The 21,642-nt window shown below is 42.6% G+C and overlaps 1 protein-coding gene across 7 annotated transcripts in view; it reads left to right on the plus strand.

Moving 5' to 3' along the window:
• Positions 1–21,642, plus strand: part of TTC3 (tetratricopeptide repeat domain 3) — a 167,987-nt gene that overhangs the window by 124,233 nt on the left and 22,112 nt on the right. For all 7 annotated transcript variants that reach the window (XM_073668397.1, XM_073668395.1, XM_073668396.1 and 4 more), the window contains 6 exons: positions 679–738; positions 1,897–1,970; positions 8,729–8,887; positions 10,503–11,226; positions 13,227–13,292; positions 14,888–15,037. In XM_073668397.1, coding sequence (XP_073524498.1) covers positions 679–738; positions 1,897–1,970; positions 8,729–8,887; positions 10,503–11,226; positions 13,227–13,292; positions 14,888–15,037 — 1,233 coding nt within the window. The remainder of the gene's footprint in view (positions 1–678; positions 739–1,896; positions 1,971–8,728; positions 8,888–10,502; positions 11,227–13,226; positions 13,293–14,887; positions 15,038–21,642) is intronic.

Here is a 21,642-nt window from a genome sequence, read left to right on the forward strand (position 1 = left end):
TTAAAGCAGAAGCAAAGACACCAAAGATTAATGACAAGGTTGATCATCTAGAATTCAGAATAGACCCATCTCTGCCTTATAGTTTACAGGAACTTTCACCACTTCTGATAAAATATTGACCACAATCTTTGAATTATGACACAATCCCATAAGGTGCGAAATAAAAAGCTCAGTATGCGGGTTGTGAGCGCCTACGGCAGCAATCATCAGGCAGCCTATATATTTTTTTGTGGTTTAAAAGGCGCAAAGTAACTAACTCTGGGGTATAATGTAAAGATGAATTACGTTATTATTTGCTGCTGGGGAAATCTATGAAACGCTTCCAACCAAAGCTCTAACGTTAATGCAGGGATTAAGGACCGCCGATTTACCTTTTACAGGCAGCTGAGTCGGACAGATTCTACCATTTAGTGCGCAGGTGTAATGCTCCGATACTACACCTATATTTCTGCCTCGTACATGTACAAGTCTGAATGACGAATGTCAAATCAAGCTTGCATTTAATCAAAAGAAAGAAATATGTTTACCAATATATCAACTTGAGAGAACCTCTCTAAATGCACATCACCTCGGAGTATTACAGTCTTATTATGATGATGTACTGTCCTATGTATTTCATTTTCCCATAACTGTGGATTGTGATTATTAATGCAAACTTCCATCTCCTCTTTCCGATAGAATATATGTATGAACCTTAAGACTAAACACAAAAAAAAGAAACGGAATCAAACCGTAAAGGTAAAATTATTTATTTTTATTTTTTTTGCGCCTCTACAAAGCAATATTAAAATGAATCTCACGGTATCCTCTCGAAAAACTCTGTATGGTTTTGGTTAGCTAAGCAATCGCTGTTATATTAAACCATGACGACTCGTATATTGCATTGTCATAGCCTCATTACCTGTTACACAGTGCATGTATTAGTATACTTATTGATCACTGTCGCCATTCATTTCTCCTCTTCACGTCTTGATCACAGTTCTGATTAACTGGTTGTTTCGACCTGAAGTCCTTTTCTTTAGGCTATGTGTCCACGATGCAGAAATGCTCCGGATTTTTCCTGAGCATTTCTGCATCTCCCTGGCAGAAAAAAACACATGTGGATTGTGCGTGCGGATTGTGCGTGCGGATTGTGCGTGCGGATTGTGCGTGCGGATTCTGCATGCGGATTGTACATGCGGATTCTGCATGCGGATTGTACATGCGGATTGTACGTGCGTTTTTCCTGCCAGGGACAAGCGGATGTGAAGCTTTTTTCACATGCATTTCTGCATGCGGGTTGACAAACGCTTTCCAAGCGATTTTAGCATCACTTGGAAAGTGCTTGACAACTTGGTCACACAATATAAATCCATGCAAACAGCATGGATTTATATAGTGTGACCGTAAAAGAATGGTAAAAAATAAATATTATACTTACCTTCTGATGGCCCCCGGTGTCCTTATCCGATCCGTCCTGGCTTGCTGGCAGCTCGCGGTGGTCTTAAAAGGACCTGCCATGACGTCATTTAGTCATGTGACGGGTCACGCTTCCACATACTGCAGGGGTGTGGGCTTGGTTATACAGAGAAGGACTACTAGGCTTCTAGCGATAATCACATGCTGATAAAACAGTCCTGTTCCAGGGATTGGTAGGGGTCTCAGCGATTATGGTAACTTCAAAACTTTCTACATATATACCCCTTAAATTCTGCCCATGGTTTTTGGTCGATGCTAGACTGAATCTAATCCTATAATATTTGTGGTTTCTGATTCTGTGTCTTTGTTTTTTGTGGTGTTTATTTTTATTTTTTATTAGCACAGCTTCTGCTTTCCGTAAAAATAATTTCCGTAAAAATAATTTCTATCGATGTTCAGTGCTAAATCTGTTTTCCTCTCTTCCATTTTGCTTTTCAGCCCACTTACAAGTTGTCAGGAGCCGTCAGTACTAGATCACAAGATGAAGATATCTTTACTGAAGAAAATACCTTGTGAGTCTGTTCGCTGTACTGTATTCAGTCTCTGTCTGGATTTTCTACAATGTCTACGTTCAATAGAGCTTGCCACGGCGAATGTAAAATTTTTGAGCTGGCAATAGAGTATAGCCTCCTGCTCTCGGCCGTCCGGTGCTCACTCGTCTCTCTGACGTTCAGTCCGTCTCTCTGACGTTCAGTCCGTCTCGCCGACGTTCAGTCCGCCTCGCCGACGTTCAGTCCGCCTCGCCGACGTTCAGTCCGCCTCACCGCCGCTGCTTCTATGTAGCTCCTTTCCTACAGTTGCCAATAGTATTGGGATTTCTGGGAGCAACATGACAGCAGGGGGTCTGTGTCAAGACCTCCATGCTTGTCTTTACAAAGCTCCTTTTGAAGCCCTGCCTGTGGCCGGGCTTCAAAGGAGACCATGATTTTTGCTAGCAATGCTTATCAAATGCTTGCAACTTCAAGTCCCCTAAGGGGACTATTAAGAACAGGAAGTGAAAAGTAAAAAAAAAAAAAAATCAGTTCCCCCATTAAAAATAATAATAATTTAAAAAAAATACACGTGGTATCACCACATTCAGAAAACTCCAATATATAAAAATAATCTGATAGGTAAACAATTTTTTTTTCAAAAACTACAAAATTACTAGTTTTTGGTAACTGCAATACCACAAAAAATGCTGTAACAAGCGATCAAAATGTTATATCTATCCCAAAATGGCATTCATAAAAAATATCATCTCACCCCGCAAAAAAATAAGCCATCGTTCATCTCCATCGACCAAAAAATTAAATTGTTACTGGTCTCGAAAAATGGCGACACAATCCAAAAAAATAGTTATTTACAAACTTTGTTGTTGTTTTTTTCACCACTAAAGTAATTTAACCGCTTCCCGACCGCCCACTGTAGATAAACGTCCGCGCTGCCTGGGCTCTGTGCAGCGCGGACATTTAAAAACGGTGGGTGGTCTCGCAGTGCTCAGGACCCCCAGGGTCCTACAAGCGCTGTGAGAGCGGTGCAGAGCGTTAGCTCTGACAGGGAACATCATCGGGACCTGATTAGATCTCCTGCCTGGCATCAGCCTGTAGCTGATGCCAGGCAGGAGACTGAAACAGTCAGTGAAGATCTCATATAATGTAATACATGTCTATTACATTACATGAGATCAGGGATCAGAAAAATAAAAATTAATGTCCCATACAGGGACTAAGTAAAAATGTAAAAAAAAAGTAAAAAAAAATGTTTTGTTAAAAAAAAAATACAAATTAAATAAAAATAAATAAATAAAATATTAAACCGATAAATCCATATATTTATGCAAAAATAAAAAAAGTACACATATTTGGTATTGCCGCGTCCGAAACAACCCGAGCTATAAAACTGTCACACTAATTAACTCCTTATGTGTACACCGTAATAAAAATAAATAAAAAACGGAGCAAAAAACTATGCTTTTTCCTCATATCGCCAAACAAAAAGTGGAAAAAAATGCGATCAAAAAGCAAAATGAAAATAGAAATGGTACCACTGAAAACGTCATCTTGTTCCGCAAAAATCAAGCCGCTATACAGCTCCATCAGCCAAAAAATAAAAAAGTTATACCTCTCAGAATAAAGCAATGCAAAAAAAATATTTTTTCTATAAAATTGTTTTATTGTGTAAAAGCGCCAAAACATAAAAAAATATACAGTAAGTGTAGTATCGCTGTAAACGTACTGACCCGAAGAATAACGCTGCCTGATCACTTTTACCACACGCAGAACGGCATAAAAAAAAACCTCAAAAAACAATTCCTGAATTGTTGGTTTTTGTTAATTTTACCTCCCAAAAAACGGAATAGAAAGCGATCAAAAAATGTCACGTACCCACAAATGGTACCAATAAAAATATCAACTCGTCCCGCAAAAAACAAGCCGTCACATGACTCTGTCGGCCGACATATGGAAAAATTATAGCTCTCAAAATATGGCGATGCAAAAACTAGATTTTGCAAAAAAAAAAGCGTCTCTTAGTGTGTGACAGCTGTCAATCATAAAAACCCGATATAAATCTGGTATCTCTGTAATCGCACCGACCCGAAGAATAAAGTAATCTAATCAGTTATATCACACTAGGAACGGCGTAAAAAATAAATAAAACCAATTCTTCACCTGCTACTGATTTGTTTATTATGTCTCCCAAAGATCGCAGTATGGCTCGGCACACATTTATCCTGCGTTCTGCGCTGAGCACTTACACCAGAGTTTCCATGTAAATCTCTGAAATACGTGATTCAGCCGGAACCCATGATGGAAGATTCCCTGTAATGAGGCAGATATAGGCCACTGTGGATGCCGTCTGGCCTGTGATCCCACGGTGTCATTTGTTTTAGGCGTGCATAAAAGTGCGGTTGGCCACAGTTTTGTGCACTTCTGAAAAAAAGGACACCGCTAAACAGAGGCCAGATGGAGTCCAGAGTAACTCTGCTGCCTCATTACAGTGAATGGATCCCGCAGGGGTTTCATCTGAATTACATCACTTGGAAATTTAGATGGAAACCCCGATGTAAGTGCTCAGCCTAGAGCGCCGGATAAATGTTACGTAAAATGTTCCCAATAAAAGCTTCAACTCAGTCCTCAAAAAAAGCTAGTCCCCACTCAGGTCCGTCATCTGTTAAAAATATAAGGGACTTCCAAGTTACTGGTAGCAGAAAGGCTCTGTAAAAGCGAAATGGCCCTTGCCCCCCAAAAGAAATTCAGAAAATTTTGTGCTCCCAAATCCAAATGCCTATTCTACAATAATTTGTTCTCCAATTGTCAAATAGCACTCCGTCCCCCCCAGATCTCGCCGTATGGCTGAGCGGTACGATACAGCCACATATGGGGTATTGCCACTTTTAGAAAAAATTGTGTGACACATTTCGGCACCATTTTTACCCATTGCCCTGTGTGAAAATGTAAAATCTGAGGGTAAAACATTTTTTTGTGGTAAAAATATAATTATGCTTTTTTCACTGCCCAATGGTATAAATTTAAAAATTAAAAAATACTCACTACTTCCCTAGATGAATTCCTTGAGAGGTGTAGTTTACAAAATGGGGTCACTTGTGGGGGTTTCTGCTGTTTCGGCATGTCAGCGACTCTTCAAATGTGACATGGTGTCTGCAACCTATCCCAACCAACATAGCGCTCCTTTCTCTTCCGAACCCTGCCGTACACCAAAGCAGTGGTTTTCCCCCACATATGGGGTATCGGCGTGTTCAGGAGAAATTGAACAACACATTTCATGGTGCAATTTATCCTGTTACCCTTGTGATAGTACAAAATTAGGGAAAGGAAAACATTTTTTGTGGGAAAAATGTGAAAATTTTATTTTTATGGCTCAATATTATAAACTTCTGTGAAGCAGCTGGGGGTGCAAGGTGCTCACCACATATCTAGATAAGTTCCCTAAGGGGTCTAGTTTCCAAAATGGTGTCACTTGTGAGGGGTTTCCACTGTTTAGGCACATCAGGGGCTCCCCAAATGCAACATGGCGTCCGCTAATTATTCAAACAAATTTTACATTCAAAAAGTCAAATGGCGCTCCTTCCCTTCCGAGCCCTGCCGTGCGCCCAAACAGTGGTTTGCCTCCACATATGGGGTATCGGCGTGTTCAGGAGAAATTGCACAACAAATTTCATGGTGCAATTTATCCTATTACCCTTATGATAATGCAAAATTAAGGGATGAAAAACGTTTTTGCGGGAAAAATGTGAAAATTTTATTTTTACAGCTGATTATTATAAACTTCTGTGAAGCACCTTGGGGTTCAAGGTGCTCACCACACATCTAGATAAGTTCCCTAAGGGGTCTAGTTTCCAAAATGGTGTCACTTGTGGGGGGTTTCCACTGTTTAGGCACATCAGGGGCTCCCCAAATGCAACATGGCGTCCGCTAATTATTCAAACAAATTTTACATTCAAAAAGTCAAATGGCGCTCCTTCCCTTCCGAGCCCTGCCGTGCGCCCAAACAGTGGTTTGCCTCCACATATGGGGTATCGGCGTGTTCAGGAGAAATTGCACAACAAATTTCATGGTGCAATTTATCCTATTACCCTTATGATAATGCAAAATTAAGGGATGAAAAACGTTTTTGCGGGAAAAATGTGAAAATTTTATTTTTACAGCTGATTTATTATAAACTTCTGTGAAGCACTTTGGGGTTCAAGGTGCTCCGCACACATCTAGATAAGTTCCCTAAGGGGTCTAGTTTCCAAAATGGTGTCACTTGTGGGGGGTTTCCACTGTTTAGGCACATCAGGGGCTCTCCAAATGCAACATGGTGTCTGCTAATTATTCAGACAAATTTTACATTCAAAAAGTCAAATGGCGCTCCTTCCCTTCCAAACCCTGCCGTGCGCCCAAACAGTGGTTTTCCCCCACATATGGGGTATCGGCATGTTCAGGTGAAATTGCACAACAAATTTCATGGTGCAATTTATCCTATTACCATTATGATAATGGAAAATTAAGGGATGAAAAACGTTTTTGTGGGAAAAATGTGAAAATTTTATTTTTACAGCTCAATATTATAAACTTCTGTGAAGCACCTTGGGGTTCAAGGTGCTCACCACACATCTAGATAAGTTCCCTAAGGGGTCTAGTTTCCAAAATGGTGTCACTTGTGGGGGGTTTCCACTGTTTAGGCACATCAGGGGCTCCCCAAATGCAACATGGCGTCCGCTAATTATTCAAACAAATTTTACATTCAAAAAGTCAAATGGCGCTCCTTCCCTTCCGAGCCCTGCCGTGCGCCCAAACAGTGGTTTGCCTCCACATATGGGGTATCGGCGTGTTCAGGAGAAATTGCACAACAAATTTCATGGTGCAATTTATCCTATTACCCTTATGATAATGCAAAATTAAGGGATGAAAAACGTTTTTGCGGGAAAAATGTGAAAATTTTATTTTTACAGCTGATTTATTATAAACTTCTGTGAAGCACTTTGGGGTTCAAGGTGCTCAGCACACATCTAGATAAGTTCCCTAAGGGGTCTAGTTTCCAAAATGGTGTCACTTGTGGGGGGTTTCCACTGTTTAGGCACATCAGGGGCTCTCCAAATGCAACATGGTGTCTGCTAATTATTCAGACAAATTTTACATTCAAAAAGTCAAATGGCGCTCCTTCCCTTCCAAACCCTGCCGTGCGCCCAAACAGTGGTTTTCCCCCACATATGGGGTATCGGCATGTTCAGGTGAAATTGCACAACAAATTTCATGGTGCAATTTATCCTATTACCATTATGATAATGGAAAATTAAGGGATGAAAAACGTTTTTGTGGGAAAAATGTGAAAATTTTATTTTTACAGCTCAATATTATAAACTTCTGTGAAGCACCTTGGGGTTCAAGGTGCTCACCACACATCTAGATATGTTCCCTAAGGGGTCTAGTTTCCAAAATGGTGTCACTTGTGGGGGGTTTCCACTGTTTAGTCACATCAGGAGCTCTCCAAACGCAACATGGCATCTGCTAATTATTCAGACAAATTTTACATTCAAAAAGTCTAATGGCGCTCCTTCCTTTCCGAGCCCTGCCGTGCGCCCAAACAGTGGTTTTCCCTCACATATGGGGTATCAGCACGCTCAAGAGAAATTGCACAAAAAAATTTGGGGTCCATTTTTTCCTGTTACCCCTGTGAAAATAAAAAAAATTGGGTCTAAAGTAACATTTTTGTGAAAAAAGTTAAATGTTAATTTTTTTCTTCCACATTCCAAAAATTCCTGTGAAGCACCTGAAGGGTTAATAAAGTTCTTCAATGTGGTTTTGAGCACCTTGAGGGGTGCAGTTTTTAGAACGGTGTCACTTTTGGGTATTTTCTGTCATAAAGACCCCTCAAAGTGACTTAAAATATGATGTGGTCCCTAAAAAAATGTTTTTGTAAAATTTGTTGGAAAAATGAGAAATTGCTGGTCAACTTTTAACCCTTATAGCTCCCTAACAAAAAAAAATTTTGGTTCCAAAATTGTGCTGATGTAAAGTAGACATGTGGGAAATGTTATTTATTAAGTATTTTGTGTGACATATCTCCCTGATTTAAGGGCATGAAAATTCAAAGTTTGAAAATTGCAAAATTTTCAAAATTTTCGCCAAATTTCCGATTTTTTCACAAATAAACGCAAGTGATATCGAAGAAATTTTACCACTATCATGAAGTACAATATGTCACGAAAAAACAATCTCAGTATCAGGGGGATCCGTTGAAGCGTTCCAGAGTAATTGCTTCATAAAGTGACAGTGGTCATAATTGAAAAAATTGGCCCGGTCACGAAGGCAAAAACAGGCTCTGGTGCGAAGTGGTTAAAACCCCCCCCAAAAAAAACTGGACCTGTTTAGTGTCGCCGTAATCGCACTGATGAGCAGAATCATACTAGAAGATCTTTTTTTTTTTTCCACAATTTCTCCCCATTTGGATTTTATTTTCCCATTTTTCAGTACACTATATGGTAAAATGAACGCTGTCATTCAAAAATACAACTTCTCCTTCAAAAAAAACAAGCCCTCATGTTTATTTGGACAGAAAAATAAAAAAAAGTTATGGCTCTGGGCAAAAGGGGAGGAAAACTGAAAAAAAAAATGGATATTGTCCGCGTCGTGAAGGTGTTAAAACTACAATTCATCATTCAAAAAAACAATGTAGACTATAAAAAAATAAAAATAAAATCATGAAATCTTAGGGAGGAAAAAAAATGGGCCTGCAATTTGTAAAATCTTATAACTATATTTGCATTTCTTCTTTTTTTTCCCAGAAGCCTTTTGGATCCCAATGAACCCTTTTTGGTTCCCGATTCCCTTCGCGGAGACGTAGACGAGTTCGACACTCTGTATGAGTTCGCTTTATTTGACCAAAGTGACCTGGACATGATAGTTGATTCCTCGGAGCCGATCCGCCGGGAAACCCTCTATGAGTAAGTGTTGGTATTTAAATGAAACTTGTCAGCATGCGTTTAGTTTAATATGGACATTCCTGCTGACAGATTTCCTTCAAATGGTCACTGCCAATTCAGCAAACTTTGCATAAATCGATTGTACAGGTAAATCTAAGGAACTTTGTAATGTATCTTATGAGAAATATGCGTCTTTCTCCACCTATGAGCCACTTCCACCGCCCCCTGATCTCTTCACGGACTGCTCGGTACGGCTGTATAATGGCCTCTGTGCTGCTGCTACTTCTGGAAACAGATAGGAGAGCAGGAATCCCACGTGTCTGTGACTCCTGTATGTGGTGGACATCATATCCGCTATTAAAAACTGGTGGAAAATGTAGGATAACGAGTCATAAAATGACAAGAATTAATACATTATTCTTACCCCAATGCTAACATTTGTAGCTTAGCCTTCAAGGGAATATTTCATGAGAAAATGACGGACGATGGTCCCGATTCATCAGAGCTTTTACGTATTCTCGTATAAAAAGATTTGAAAAGTCTTATAATTTTATGACGCTTGGGGTTCTCACACCATTGTCACCCAGCTCCAACAAATTGATTAATCTTGCCCTATTTTTTTCCCCTTTTTTAGTTTTTCTATTATCAGTTTTTAATCTGATTACTGGCTGTCATAATATAACATATCCTGTTTTGGTGGTTTTCTATTCCCTTCCGTTATCACAGGCAGAATTACAATGACTGATATCACCTCTATATACAGTAGATAACACAGGGTCCACCATTCACAATAGGTGATATCACAGCTCACCTCCTCCTCCTCCTGTACAGTGACTGATAACACCTCTATATACAGTAGATAACACAGGATCCACCATTCACAATAGGTGATGTCACAGCTCACCTCCTCTTCCTCCTGTACAATGACTGATTACACCTCTATATACAGTAGGTAAAACAGGATCCACTATTCACAATAGGTGATGTCACAGCTCACCTCCTCTTCCTCCTCTACAATGACTGATTACACCTCTATATACAGTAGATAACACAGGATCCACCATTCACAATAGGTGATGTCACAGCTCACCTCCTCCTCCTGTACAATGACTGATAACACCTCTATATACAGTAGATAACACAGGATCCACCATTCACAATAGGTGATGTCACCGCTCACCACCACCTCCTCCTGTACAATGACTGATAACACCTCTATATACAGTATATAATACAGGATCCACCTTTCACAATGGATGATGTCACAGCTCACCTCCTCCTCCTGTACAATGACTGATAACAGCTCTATATACAGTAGATAACACAGGATCCACCCTTCACAATAGGTGATGTCACAGCTCCCCTCCTCCTCCTCCTGTATAGTGACTGATAACCGCTCTATGTACAGTAGATAACACAGGCTCTACCATGTCACAGCTCACCTCCTCCTCCTGTTTTCTTTTGGTATTTGGAGCAATCAGCGCTCTCATGCCTTTTTTTATGGATTGGTGGATGATCCGTCATGCGCAGTCTCATCCGCTTGGGAAACCTAACCCATTTCTTGTTTTTGGTTGGAAAAGTGTCCGGTGGCAGAGACTTTGTTACATCTACTCAGATCGTTGTCTTTTTCTTGCAGGTACTTCGCTCAGATTTTAGATGAGCACGGTCCTTTGAAACCGGACGATGAACGTTTGATAGGACAATATACAGATTTCCCAGAAGAAACCCACAGGATGGTGGAAGCGGCCGGCGGGCTTAAAAATTTTCTTTTGCAGTCTTACGAATTTACCATAGTGGAAGACATGATTGCGCTGTCCGTTAACTATGATATTGCGTTGGCAGCGCTCCGGGAGAAATATCCGCTAAATCCCACAGCGGAGGAATTCAAGCCTTCCTTTTCTAGCCTCGTATGTGATAACTTAGACTCCTATTATGAGACTGACCACCTTGAATATATGTCTAGCGACTCCAGTGCCACTGAATGTAGCGAGCGTCCTGCCTTTTATAATGACTTGGATCTAAATTATCAGAAATTTGCTGAACCGTTTAACAACTCCCACCTCAGGACGTTATCCGATTCGGAGTTGGACCTGATTGACGGTGACTCTTTTGACCACCGTGTCCTAGACGAAGATCTGGATGAAGTATGTAGCTTTTCTAGTAATGGATCTGGATCATCTAGTATAGAATATGATGATGATGATGATGATTGTGATGATGATGCTGCAGCTCCTGAGATTATTAGTGATTTAAGCCAAGATAAATCCTATGCAGAAGAATCAGACCAAAGCAATCACACCTTCTCATCCAAGAGTGAAACACAGCCTAAAAATATTCAGACTGCTATAGTGTCGGTGCAGGTAAGATGATGAAACCTTTGCTTTTTGTATATTTTATGACAAACATTTCTGCTTTAACCCCTTTATGAAGTGGTACATAATAGTAAGCACCACGTCATCAAGCCCTGTTCAGCACGGGCTCCGGCGCTGAGCCAGCGCTGAACCGGGCACATGTCAGCTGCTTTATACAGCTAACCTGTGCCTACAACAGCCGCGGGTGGAATCGCGATCCACCCGCTGCTGTTAACTAGTTAAATGCCACTGTCAATCTCTGTCACTTACCCCGCCCATCGGTGACCCCATCACGTGATCGCGGGTCACCGATGGGTTGGCACGACAATCTGGGGTCTGCAGGAGACCCCTGTGGTTGTTGTGGCTAGATTGCTATGAGCGCCGCCCAGTGGCTGTCTATGTACAGGCGATCTGCTCATCACCTCTATGTAGCAGAGCCGATCAGGCAAGTGCTGCTTCTAGAGTATTAAAGCATTCAAAAAGTAAAAAAAAAAAAATTGTTTTTAAAAATATTAAAGTTTAAATCACCCCGATTTCGACCCCATTTAAAATAAAATAATTTAAAAAAACAACAACACATATTTGGTATCGCGATGTTCAGAATCTCTCGATCGATCAATATAAAAAAAGAATTAATCTGATCAGTAAACAGTGTAACGAGTAAAAAATTCTAAACGCCAGAATTACGTTTTTTTTGGGTTGCCGCAACATTGCAATGAAATGCAATAACGGGCAATGAAAACATCACATCTGCCCCAAAATGGTATCAATAAAAACGTCAGCTCGGTGCGAAAAATAAGCCCTCACCCGGCACCAGATCCTAAAAAATAGAGATACTGCGGGTCTCAGAAAATGGCGCCTTTTTTTTTTTTTTTTTAAACCAAACTTTAGATTTTTTTTCACCACTTAAATAAAAAAAAAAGAACCTATACATGTTTAGTGTCTACGAACTCGTAGTGACCTGAAGAATAATAATGGCAGGTCAGTCTTGGCATCCAGTGAACGTGGTAAAAAAAACTATGGAATTGCACTTTTTTTTGCAATTTCACCGCACTTGGAATTTTTTTCCCGTTTTCAAGTACACGATATGGTGAAACCAGTGATGGCGTTCAAAAGTACAACTCGTCCCTTAAAAAAATAAGCCGTCACACGGCCATATTGACCAAAAAATAAAAAAGATATGGCTCTGGGAACAAGGGGAGCAAAAAACGAAAATGCGAAAAAAATGGGAAAAATGCTCCGGTCATGAAGGGGTTAAAGGAGCAGAACGGTTAGAACTTAAAGGGTATCCTCACAATCCTATAAATGGCTCATTATACCCCACTGATAAAATAATAAAGCTTTAAGTATACTCAGGCAAACTGCTGACAGCGACCTGTTATAAGCGTACAATATACAGTATAAGTAAACATAAAGTACCAAATGGATAGAATAACACAACTAGAAAAAAAAGGTTCCAGTACAAAAACTGGCGAGATTCTGGTACCAACCCGTATTGTTTCTTGTTACAAGTGCCCATGGGGATCTGCATTGGGCTCGGGAAAATCGGGTCCAATATGGCTGGTAGCGAACGATGGTATGGGACTACAAAATTTAGATTTGTATGAACGAATAATGGAGGTGGGAAAAAATAGTTTCTTGCCCAAAAGTAATCAAATAGAAATGAAAGGGATTGTGTCGCTTTAAACTGACAATATAACACAGCCTTGTACGAGGTATATGGCTCCTATTAAAATCACACCTATAGTGATCTAATCGGTGCCTTTGTTCTGTAGAAACTGAAGTTTAATCACATATGCTAATTAGGGTGTTCTGTGCATTCTGGGTGTGGCTTAGAGCCTCAGTGTACTGCTCCACCCACTGAATTTGCATATCTCCGCCTGCCTCGAGTTTGTTTTCCTTTTGGGCTAACAGACTCCCTTTAAATGAGGGGTTAAAGGTGTCCTTTGTTATACATGAATATTTACAAAGTGCTCTTCCATATAGATAATATATTTATTTTTTTCCAGGTGAACATCGAATATTCTCATCATGAAGTTAATACTGAACCCTTCCAACCCTACGAGACTCAGCAGGTAACTCCCTATTACAGCTCTGCACAGATGAGTGGGGTGGGGACCGAATGTTCATGTTTTATGAAATATTAAAGGGGTTGTTCACTACTTAGATATTAATGGCCTATCTTTTAGAATAGGTCTTGTGTATCAGATGGATGGGGGTCCTACACCCCGTTACCCCCACCCATCAGCTTTTATCAGCGTCGGCGACGGCCGAATGTGAACGTATGGAAGATGGAACAGCACAGCTCTCTACAAGGTGTAGTGGCTGTTCTCAAGTACTGCAGCTCAGTTTTAACCCCTTCATGATGTATGTGTACGTCATATGTCATTTCCCTGCCTTTTGGTGCAGGCTCACTCGCTGAGCCCGTCATCTTTCCCCGCTCTTGATGACTGATTTAATACTTGGTCTGCTGCTCCTGAGTCTTTACAAGAAGCAGCATTTGCCCACTGAGATGCTATGTTGTATAATCCTCCTGTGCAGCCGTAGTGTTTGTAGAGGGGTAACTCTCCGCTAATAATTAACTGGTCGGTGTGATAAAACGGCAGCACTACAGGTATTGTCTGAAACTCTAGCCTTACCTACAGGACTATGACCTAGCAAACCACTCTGCATGTGTACACACAGAAAGGGCTAAACTGGGGAAAAGAGGTCAGTCACAAATCATACTTTTGTTTTCAAGTGGAATAATAAATAGTGTATTATTAGAGATTTTTTATATTTATGACGCCTCGTGGTTTTGCATACTTGTTATAGCTCCCCCTGGTGTTCTCTTGAATTCCTTTCAAAACGTCCGCCTCTTGTCTGGTGCCGGTGGTCACACATGCTCAATAGATCCGTCCCTTCACCTGGAACTTCTTGTGTACAGGCAGTGGAGTGATTCCTGCCAGACGAAAGGATTCAGACACCACCGGGGAGGACTTTGTTATACAAGGGTGAATACAAGCAAAAAAGAGCTGCAAAATTGCTTGTATGTTTACCACCGCCCCTCCCGACAAAAAATGCAATAAAAAGGGATCAAAAAGTCATACTTACCACAATATGGTAACATTGAAAGGAATCTATAAGAACGATCCATCCCACAACTCATAAACTGTTTATATGGTCATGTTGCTCTCTCTATCAGTAAAGGTATACATGTCATTAAATTTCAAACTGTTGCTCCCTCACTAAAAAAAAATCCTGCATTAAGTAATATGCAAGATAGACTTAAGTGCTCTGAAAGTGTCAAAGCACTTCCCAAGCCTTTGCCTCCCTGCCTCTAGTCTCCGGCCAGCTACATGAGTGCCATTCTCTCAGTATAAAGATTTGCCCTAAAAATAGCTACTGCGTTCCTTGCTTCTGCTTTTATACAGGCTAGTCCATCCTGAGTGGCTGTGCTTTACCTTGTGATGTGATAGCTTCCCAGCATTATGGAAAAACCCAGTTTAGAAAACTCTTATCTTACCCTATTGGGAATGAGTGATGTGAACGGGTACAATGTAATGCTTTATTTCTCCACTTGTGACGCTGCAGGTGATCACCTACTGCCAGGTATTCCAACAGATTGCTGCTGATCGTTTTATTGGTCACCCTTTTTTTTTATATTTAATGATGCATCCTTTTATTTTAGGGGGATATTTTACGTATGGAAAAGGAACATCTAGTACTAACAGACCAGCTGCAAGAAGCAACGGACAAATATGAAAACTTACAAAGTCGTTACCGGGAAGAAATAGCCGTCCTGGAAGAAGAGATAAAGACCACTGTAGTAAACAAAAAGGTATTGGTTGTTTTCTTTCTTATTTGGATTTTTATTGTTGTGCTATGTATTCAGATTTATTACTCATTTAAAGGGCTTGGCGCACCATTAACCCTTTCTCAATATGTGATTTACACGTATGTCCCATATCGGGTGGTGGCGCATGGAGCCAGCTCAGCTCCGCATATACGGTAGATCCAGATATGAAATATAGCCGGCATCTGCCTATAACAGCATCGACTGGAGCTAGCTCCGATCACTGCTTTTTAAAAGACTACTGGCTCCCATTGTCCCACTGGGTTTTTACGGCAGTCGGGGTCCTGCTGAAGACTCCCGTCGCTGCCATCTTGGCTTTTTATATAAAGCTCAGTCTGTGGCGTCATACGAGGATGCCATGTTGACTATATACTGCCATACCGAAGTATTACAGTATATAGGAAAAGTCCTTAATGGGGGACAAAAAAATGGATTAAAAACTAGAAAGTATGTGTGATGAACTCCCTAAAGGGAAAGGAAAAATCAAAACGCCAGAATTGTATTTTTTTTTGATCGCTGCACCTACCAAAAGGGGAAAAAAGTGCAGTAAAAAATTATCAAACAACTGTTATGTGAACATTAAAGTGTCAGCTCACACCTCTCCATCCACTGAAAATGTTAAGATACAGGTGACACAAACCAATTTTTTTTTTTAGATATATATATATTCGTCACATAAAAAAAATTACAAGTTTGGCATGGCAGCTATAATACAGATCTTAATAATAATGTTCATTATGTGATAAAAAAGGACCTGACAACATTGAAAAGAAAAAAGTGAGGGAGGATTGTGTCTTGTGTGACCATGTGTAGGACCACCAAATGAAACAAATACTATTTGTTTCAATCATTCTCCCCACAGCACACACCTTTTCTGCCCTCCACTTTGCAGAGAATTGATTGTGAGGATAGTGATTGATCATGTGTGACCACCAGCCCTCCACTTATCAGATGGACTTGCACACTGAACACCGGGTGACACTATACTATTTAGTAAAATATCGTAGTACTTCACTGCATTTGTCTTTGCTTTGTAATATACACAATGAAAAAAAAAAATTCATTCATGCTCATGTGTAGACTGATGTGTATTAGAATACATGCACCTTTTGAGTTAACTCGCTTCCACTAGACAACACCTCAAGATAACTAGTCTACCAGAGAAGTGTGGATGCTGTGTCCCCCAATGAAGGTTATGGGCAAAGAGGATTTTTGGTACTTAATAGTGATGAGCGAGCACTAAAATGCTCGGGTACTCGTTGCTCGGGTCAAGCACATTGGAATACTCTGGTGCTCGACCCGAGCAACGAGCCCAATATAAGTCTATGGGAAACTCGATCATTTTTCCGGTGGCCCCCCCGGAGGTCTGCAGAGGGCCTAAAAATTGCCCAAATCGATGGAAACAGTGCTAAAATGATATGGAAACAGCATGGGGAAGACCCCTGGAAGCATTTCTGACTCCCAGGTCACTGCTGTGAACAATGTTGTCAGAGGTATTACCCCACTTTTACGGACTCACAATAAAACATGCAAAAACAAAACCAGAATGGATTTTCCTGGAAAAAAATGTTAAGGAACATTCTTTCCAGGGTAATAACTTGTATATAAGGCAAAATAAATAACCAAATACATAAATGCTCCTCCACACCTTGAGCTATGTTCACACATAGCGTTTTTGATGGGTTTTTGCATTGCTTTCAACGGCAAAAAATACATTCACCAGTAAATGTAATTTTAACATTTTACTACTTTATCTGGCCATGTGTGTGTGAGACATGATCAGACTCATCCTGTTTCATTTATGAAGGAGGGACTCTGAAAGTCACAAAGCCTATTTTTACAAGGCCATCAGGCGGCCCTTACTATTGTTAGAGGGCTATCAGCTGGCTATGATTTGTTGTTCCCATTATTAAGGAGTGGGTCTCCTATAGTGGTAATGCCCATGCAGTGACTGCAAGGGCTGCCACAAAATTGGACGCACTCCAATACCCCTTTGAAGAGACGTAGAGGAGGTCCTCATTAAAAATTGTTCCCATTATTAAGGAGTGGGTCTTCTATACTGGCTGAAAAACATTCAGGGGTATACATGAACATACTGTATAACATACAGAATGTTAGAGGTAGGCCTCTAAAAAAAATTTCCCACGGGCATCATAAACACCCTTAAAAAAAAAAAAAATTATGTGAGTGTTGCATCACGGTCACCATGGTGGTATGGTGGTGGAGGATGAGAAGGAGGAGGACAACAGAAAATGGACAAAATCAGGAAGCTAATACCCATGTCTGGGTGTGAAGAGGTGCATGGGAATAGACCCCCCCCCCCCCCCAAAAAAAAAAAAGAAACGACACTGGATTTGACTTTATGTTCCGCTGCTATCATCCGGTGGTGGTGAGAAGTCTGGCCCAATCCACCTCTTGTTAATTTTTATAAGAGTCAGCCTGTCAGCATTTTCAGTTGACAGACGGATGCACCTATCGGTTATATTGCCCCCGGCAGCACTAAAATCCTGCTCTGACAAAACTCTAGCAGCAGGGCAGGCCAGGACCTCCAAGGCGTAGAGAGCCAGTTTATGCCACATGTCCAGCTTGGATACCCAATAGTTATAAGGCACAGAGGAATCATGGAGGACGTTGGTTCAGTCAGCAAGGTACTCCTTCAGCATCTTCCAAAACTTTTCCCTCCAGAGTACCCCGCGCATCAGGGCATGGCCGCTGTGAGGGTCTGAGAAAACTGTCCCACACCTTTGACAGTGTTCCCCTGCCTCTGCTGCATCGTATTTGTGTCTCCCTCGCCTGTACTCCTTGGTTGTCCAAGGAACTGTGACCTCTGCCGCCAGCGTTTTCAGATGGGAATTCTTTTAATAATTCCTCAACAAGGGCCTTCTGGTACTGCAACATTTTATTAGACCTCTCTGCCACGGGAAGGAAAGATGGAAAGTTCTCCTTGTAGCGTGGGTCTAGAAATGTGACCAACCAGTAATTACTGTCTGTCAAAATGTGTACAACGCGAAGGTCACGGGAAAGGCTGCTGAACATAGTCAGCCATGTGTGCCAGACTGCCAGCAGCCAAGTCTTCCCTGTCCTGACCAAGAGGACGACTGTTCATGCTCTCCTCCTCCTCTTTCTTCCTCTCCTCAGGCCAGCTACACTGAACAGTATGACTATTGTGTGGGTAGTATCGTCTGTAGAGCAGGAAAACAGCTCCTGTTCCTCCTCCTCCTCATTATCACCCAATCTGCATTGAGATGAGGCTGGGCTGGTTGGCATCACCTTGTATGGTTCCTTGCTCCATCTCATCCGCCTGCAATGCCTCCTCTTTAATTGTGAGCAGCAATCGTTTCAGTAGACTGAGAAGCGGGATGTGACGCTTATTATGGCGTCATCGCTGCTCACCATCTTGGTGGAGTCCTCAAAGTTTTGGAGGACGGCACAGATGTCAGACATCCATGCCCACTCATCCTCTTATGTGCGGAGGCTGACCTGAATACCGACAGGCGTGTTGAAGCTGGTACTCAACAACTGCCCTCTGCTGCTCACAAATTCTTTCCAACATATGCAACGTTGAGTTCCAACGCGTGGTGACATTGCACACCAATCGGGGAGCTGGAAGCTGCAAACGCGGCTGAAGCACAGCGAGGGCGGCGGAAGCTGTGCATGATTTTCGGAAATGGGCACACACGCGGCGTACTTTCACAAGCAGATCAGGCAGATCTGGGTAGGTTTTGAGAAACCGCTGAACCACTAGGTTGAGCCCATGGTCCAGGCATGGTATGTATGCGAGCTTGCCTAGCTTCAGAGCCACCACCAGGTTCTAGTCATTGTCACAAACGACCATGCCTGGCTGTACTTTCAGCGGTGACAGCCACAGATCTGCCTGCTCTGTTACAGCTGTCAACAACTCTGCAGCGGTGTGCGATTTGTCCCCTAAGCATATTAGCTTCAGCACAGCATGTTGCCGCTTGGCCGAGTCAGTGCTTCCAGCTTCCAACTGATGTGGTCATTTCGGAGATGAAGGCTGAAAAGGAGGAGGTGGTGCAGGAGCAATAGAATGTGGGGGCGACCCTGATTGACCCAAGGCCCGCAATCCTCAGCATCGGGAGGACGTGTTCCGTCGCAGGGTCCGACTGAGTCCCTGCTTCCACTATATTAACCCAATGTGCCGTCAGCGAAATGTACGGCCCTGGCCACAAGCACTTGTCCATATGTCCGTGGTTAGGTGGACTTTCTCAGTAACTGCATTGTTGAGGGCACGGGTAAAGTTCTGGGACACGTGTTTGTGTAAGGCGGGGACGGCACACCCGGAGAAATAGTGGCGGCTGGGGACTGAGTACCGAGGAACGGCGGCCGCCGCCACGAGTTTGCGGAGAGGTTCTGTCTCCACGATCCTAAAAGGCAACATTTCAAGTGCAAGCAATCTAGAAATGTGGCAGTTTAGCGCTGTGGACTGTGGGTGGTTGGCTGCGTATTTGCGCTTGCATTCAAAGGACCGGGGTAAGGACAACTGAACGCTGCGCTGGGACAAGAAAGTGGACGTGGTTGCTGATGGTGGTGGTTGCGAGTGTGCATCGACAGGTGCAGGGTGGGAGGCATCTTCACCTGCACCATGGACAGGGGATTGGCGTGCACACACAACAGCGGAACAGGCAGTGGTGTTACCTGCAGACACCGTTTCTGGACCCTGGCGTTCGGCCCAACTAGTCGGGTGCTTTGCTGTCATGTGCCTGGGCATGCTGGTGGTGGTCAGGCTGGTAGTTTTGCTGCCCCTGCTGATACGGACATGGCAGATGATGCAAATGGCCCTTTTGGGGTTTTCTGGACAGTCTTTAAAAAAGAGCCGGACTCTGGAAGACCTAACAGTTAGACTGGCAACTTCCATCTTGTTGGTGTTCCAGGGAGCATTTGCCCGCCTTGTCTATGGCCATCCCACTGCTTATTCCTGCCTGTTGTGGTGCTCTACCTCCCTCGCCCACTGTGCTGCTGTCCTCCCTATGAATGTCCTCCTGCCAGGTTGGGTCAGTGACTTTATCGTCCACCACCTCGTCTTTCATGTGCGCACCCTGGGCCTCCTCCTGACTTGCTGGAAATTGTGTCTCAACTTCATCATCCACCTCTTGACAGTAATTGCACTTTCCCACCATCGCCTTATTGTGACCGTGGCTGCTCAAATATTTGGGCATTGCTACATGCGATCTCCTCTTGCCCCGCTTGAAGCGGGCTGGGCGAGAGGCCTGAATCTATAAATGGAAAAGTGAACAGCTCTTCTGAGTGTCCAAGTGTGGGATCACTTGTCTCCGGGCACTCGGCATGGTGGGAGGAAGGAGGATCAGGTTGTGGAATATGTGGTCCAGACTCACTGCTACAGAGACTGGACCATGTGGAAGACAGGGTGGTGGTGGTGGTGGCAAACTGACTGGAAGCATTATCTGCTATCCAACCAGCAACCTTTCCACACTGCTCTGGCTTCAAGAGTGGTGTTCCACAGCCCCCTAGAAATTGGGACAGGAAGGTAGTTTGACATGATGTGTTTGTTGTTCTCCCTCAGCAGGCACAGTTTCATCTTGCCCATGGCCTCGGCCCCTGCGTGCACCATTAGCATCACGTCCACTTCCCCCGTTCCTTGTCCCGCGCCTTGCCCATTTTAAAGAAGTTGTCCACTACTTTTTATTACGCTGCCAATGTATTAAACCTGTGTAGAGAAGTATTTTTCTAATTACCTTCGGCTGCCCTTCTTTCCTGAGAGCAGCGCTGTCGCTGACCTCTCACAGGCATCACGTGACCCCCTGCTGCAGCCTGTTCTTGCTTCCGATGATGTCACGTCAAGTGAGGTGTGACATCAGTGACGCGCTCCCTTGCGGTGGATTCTGGGCTGTGGACGGGGGTTTCCCCGCGTGTCACAGCCCAGTATCCACCGCGCACTTTCCCGATGAATGCAGGAAAGCGCGCGGTGGATGCGCGTCACTGAAGTCACGCCTCACTTGACGTGACATCAGCGGAAGCAAGAACAGGCTGCAGCCGGGGGTCATGTGATGCCTGTGAGCAAGAAGGACAGCATAAGGTAATTAGAAAAATACTTCCTTCCACAGGTTGAATACATTGGCGGTATAATAAAAAGTAGTGGACAACTTCTTTTAAATGGAGTGTAATATTTGGCATGCTCCAAAAAATGTGTCGATTATTACCGCAGTAATATCTGATCACATCTGATGATGGACAAGTTTCTCTGCTTCCACAATACAGCAATGCGAATGAAATAAAAAATATGTATTCTTCTAACAAGCAAATAGAGCTGTAAAATGGTGTACTGGTATTACTTTTTAAGCAAATAATCAGGATTAAGAGCAAAAATAAAATTAGCCCTGATATCTAGGGCTATGGATATCTGTAACAGCAGCAAACAGAATGTGCAATTGACCCTATTCTGCTGTATACAGTGTCCACAAACTGCCTGCCTAACTCCTGCTATCACCAATAATATATGCAGCTGGATTAGTCATTAGAAGGACTGTTAGTTCAGATGTGTGTATAAAGCTGTAAAATACCTAATACCTCACTAATAAACCGATAATTATTTCCCTAGCTCAGCAGCACCT

The sequence above is a fragment of the Phyllobates terribilis genome, unplaced genomic scaffold, assembly GCF_046119375.1.
Source record: "Phyllobates terribilis strain yellow unplaced genomic scaffold, ASM4611937v1 Scaffold_2__4_contigs__length_985480577, whole genome shotgun sequence".
NCBI lineage: Eukaryota > Metazoa > Chordata > Amphibia > Anura > Dendrobatidae > Phyllobates > Phyllobates terribilis.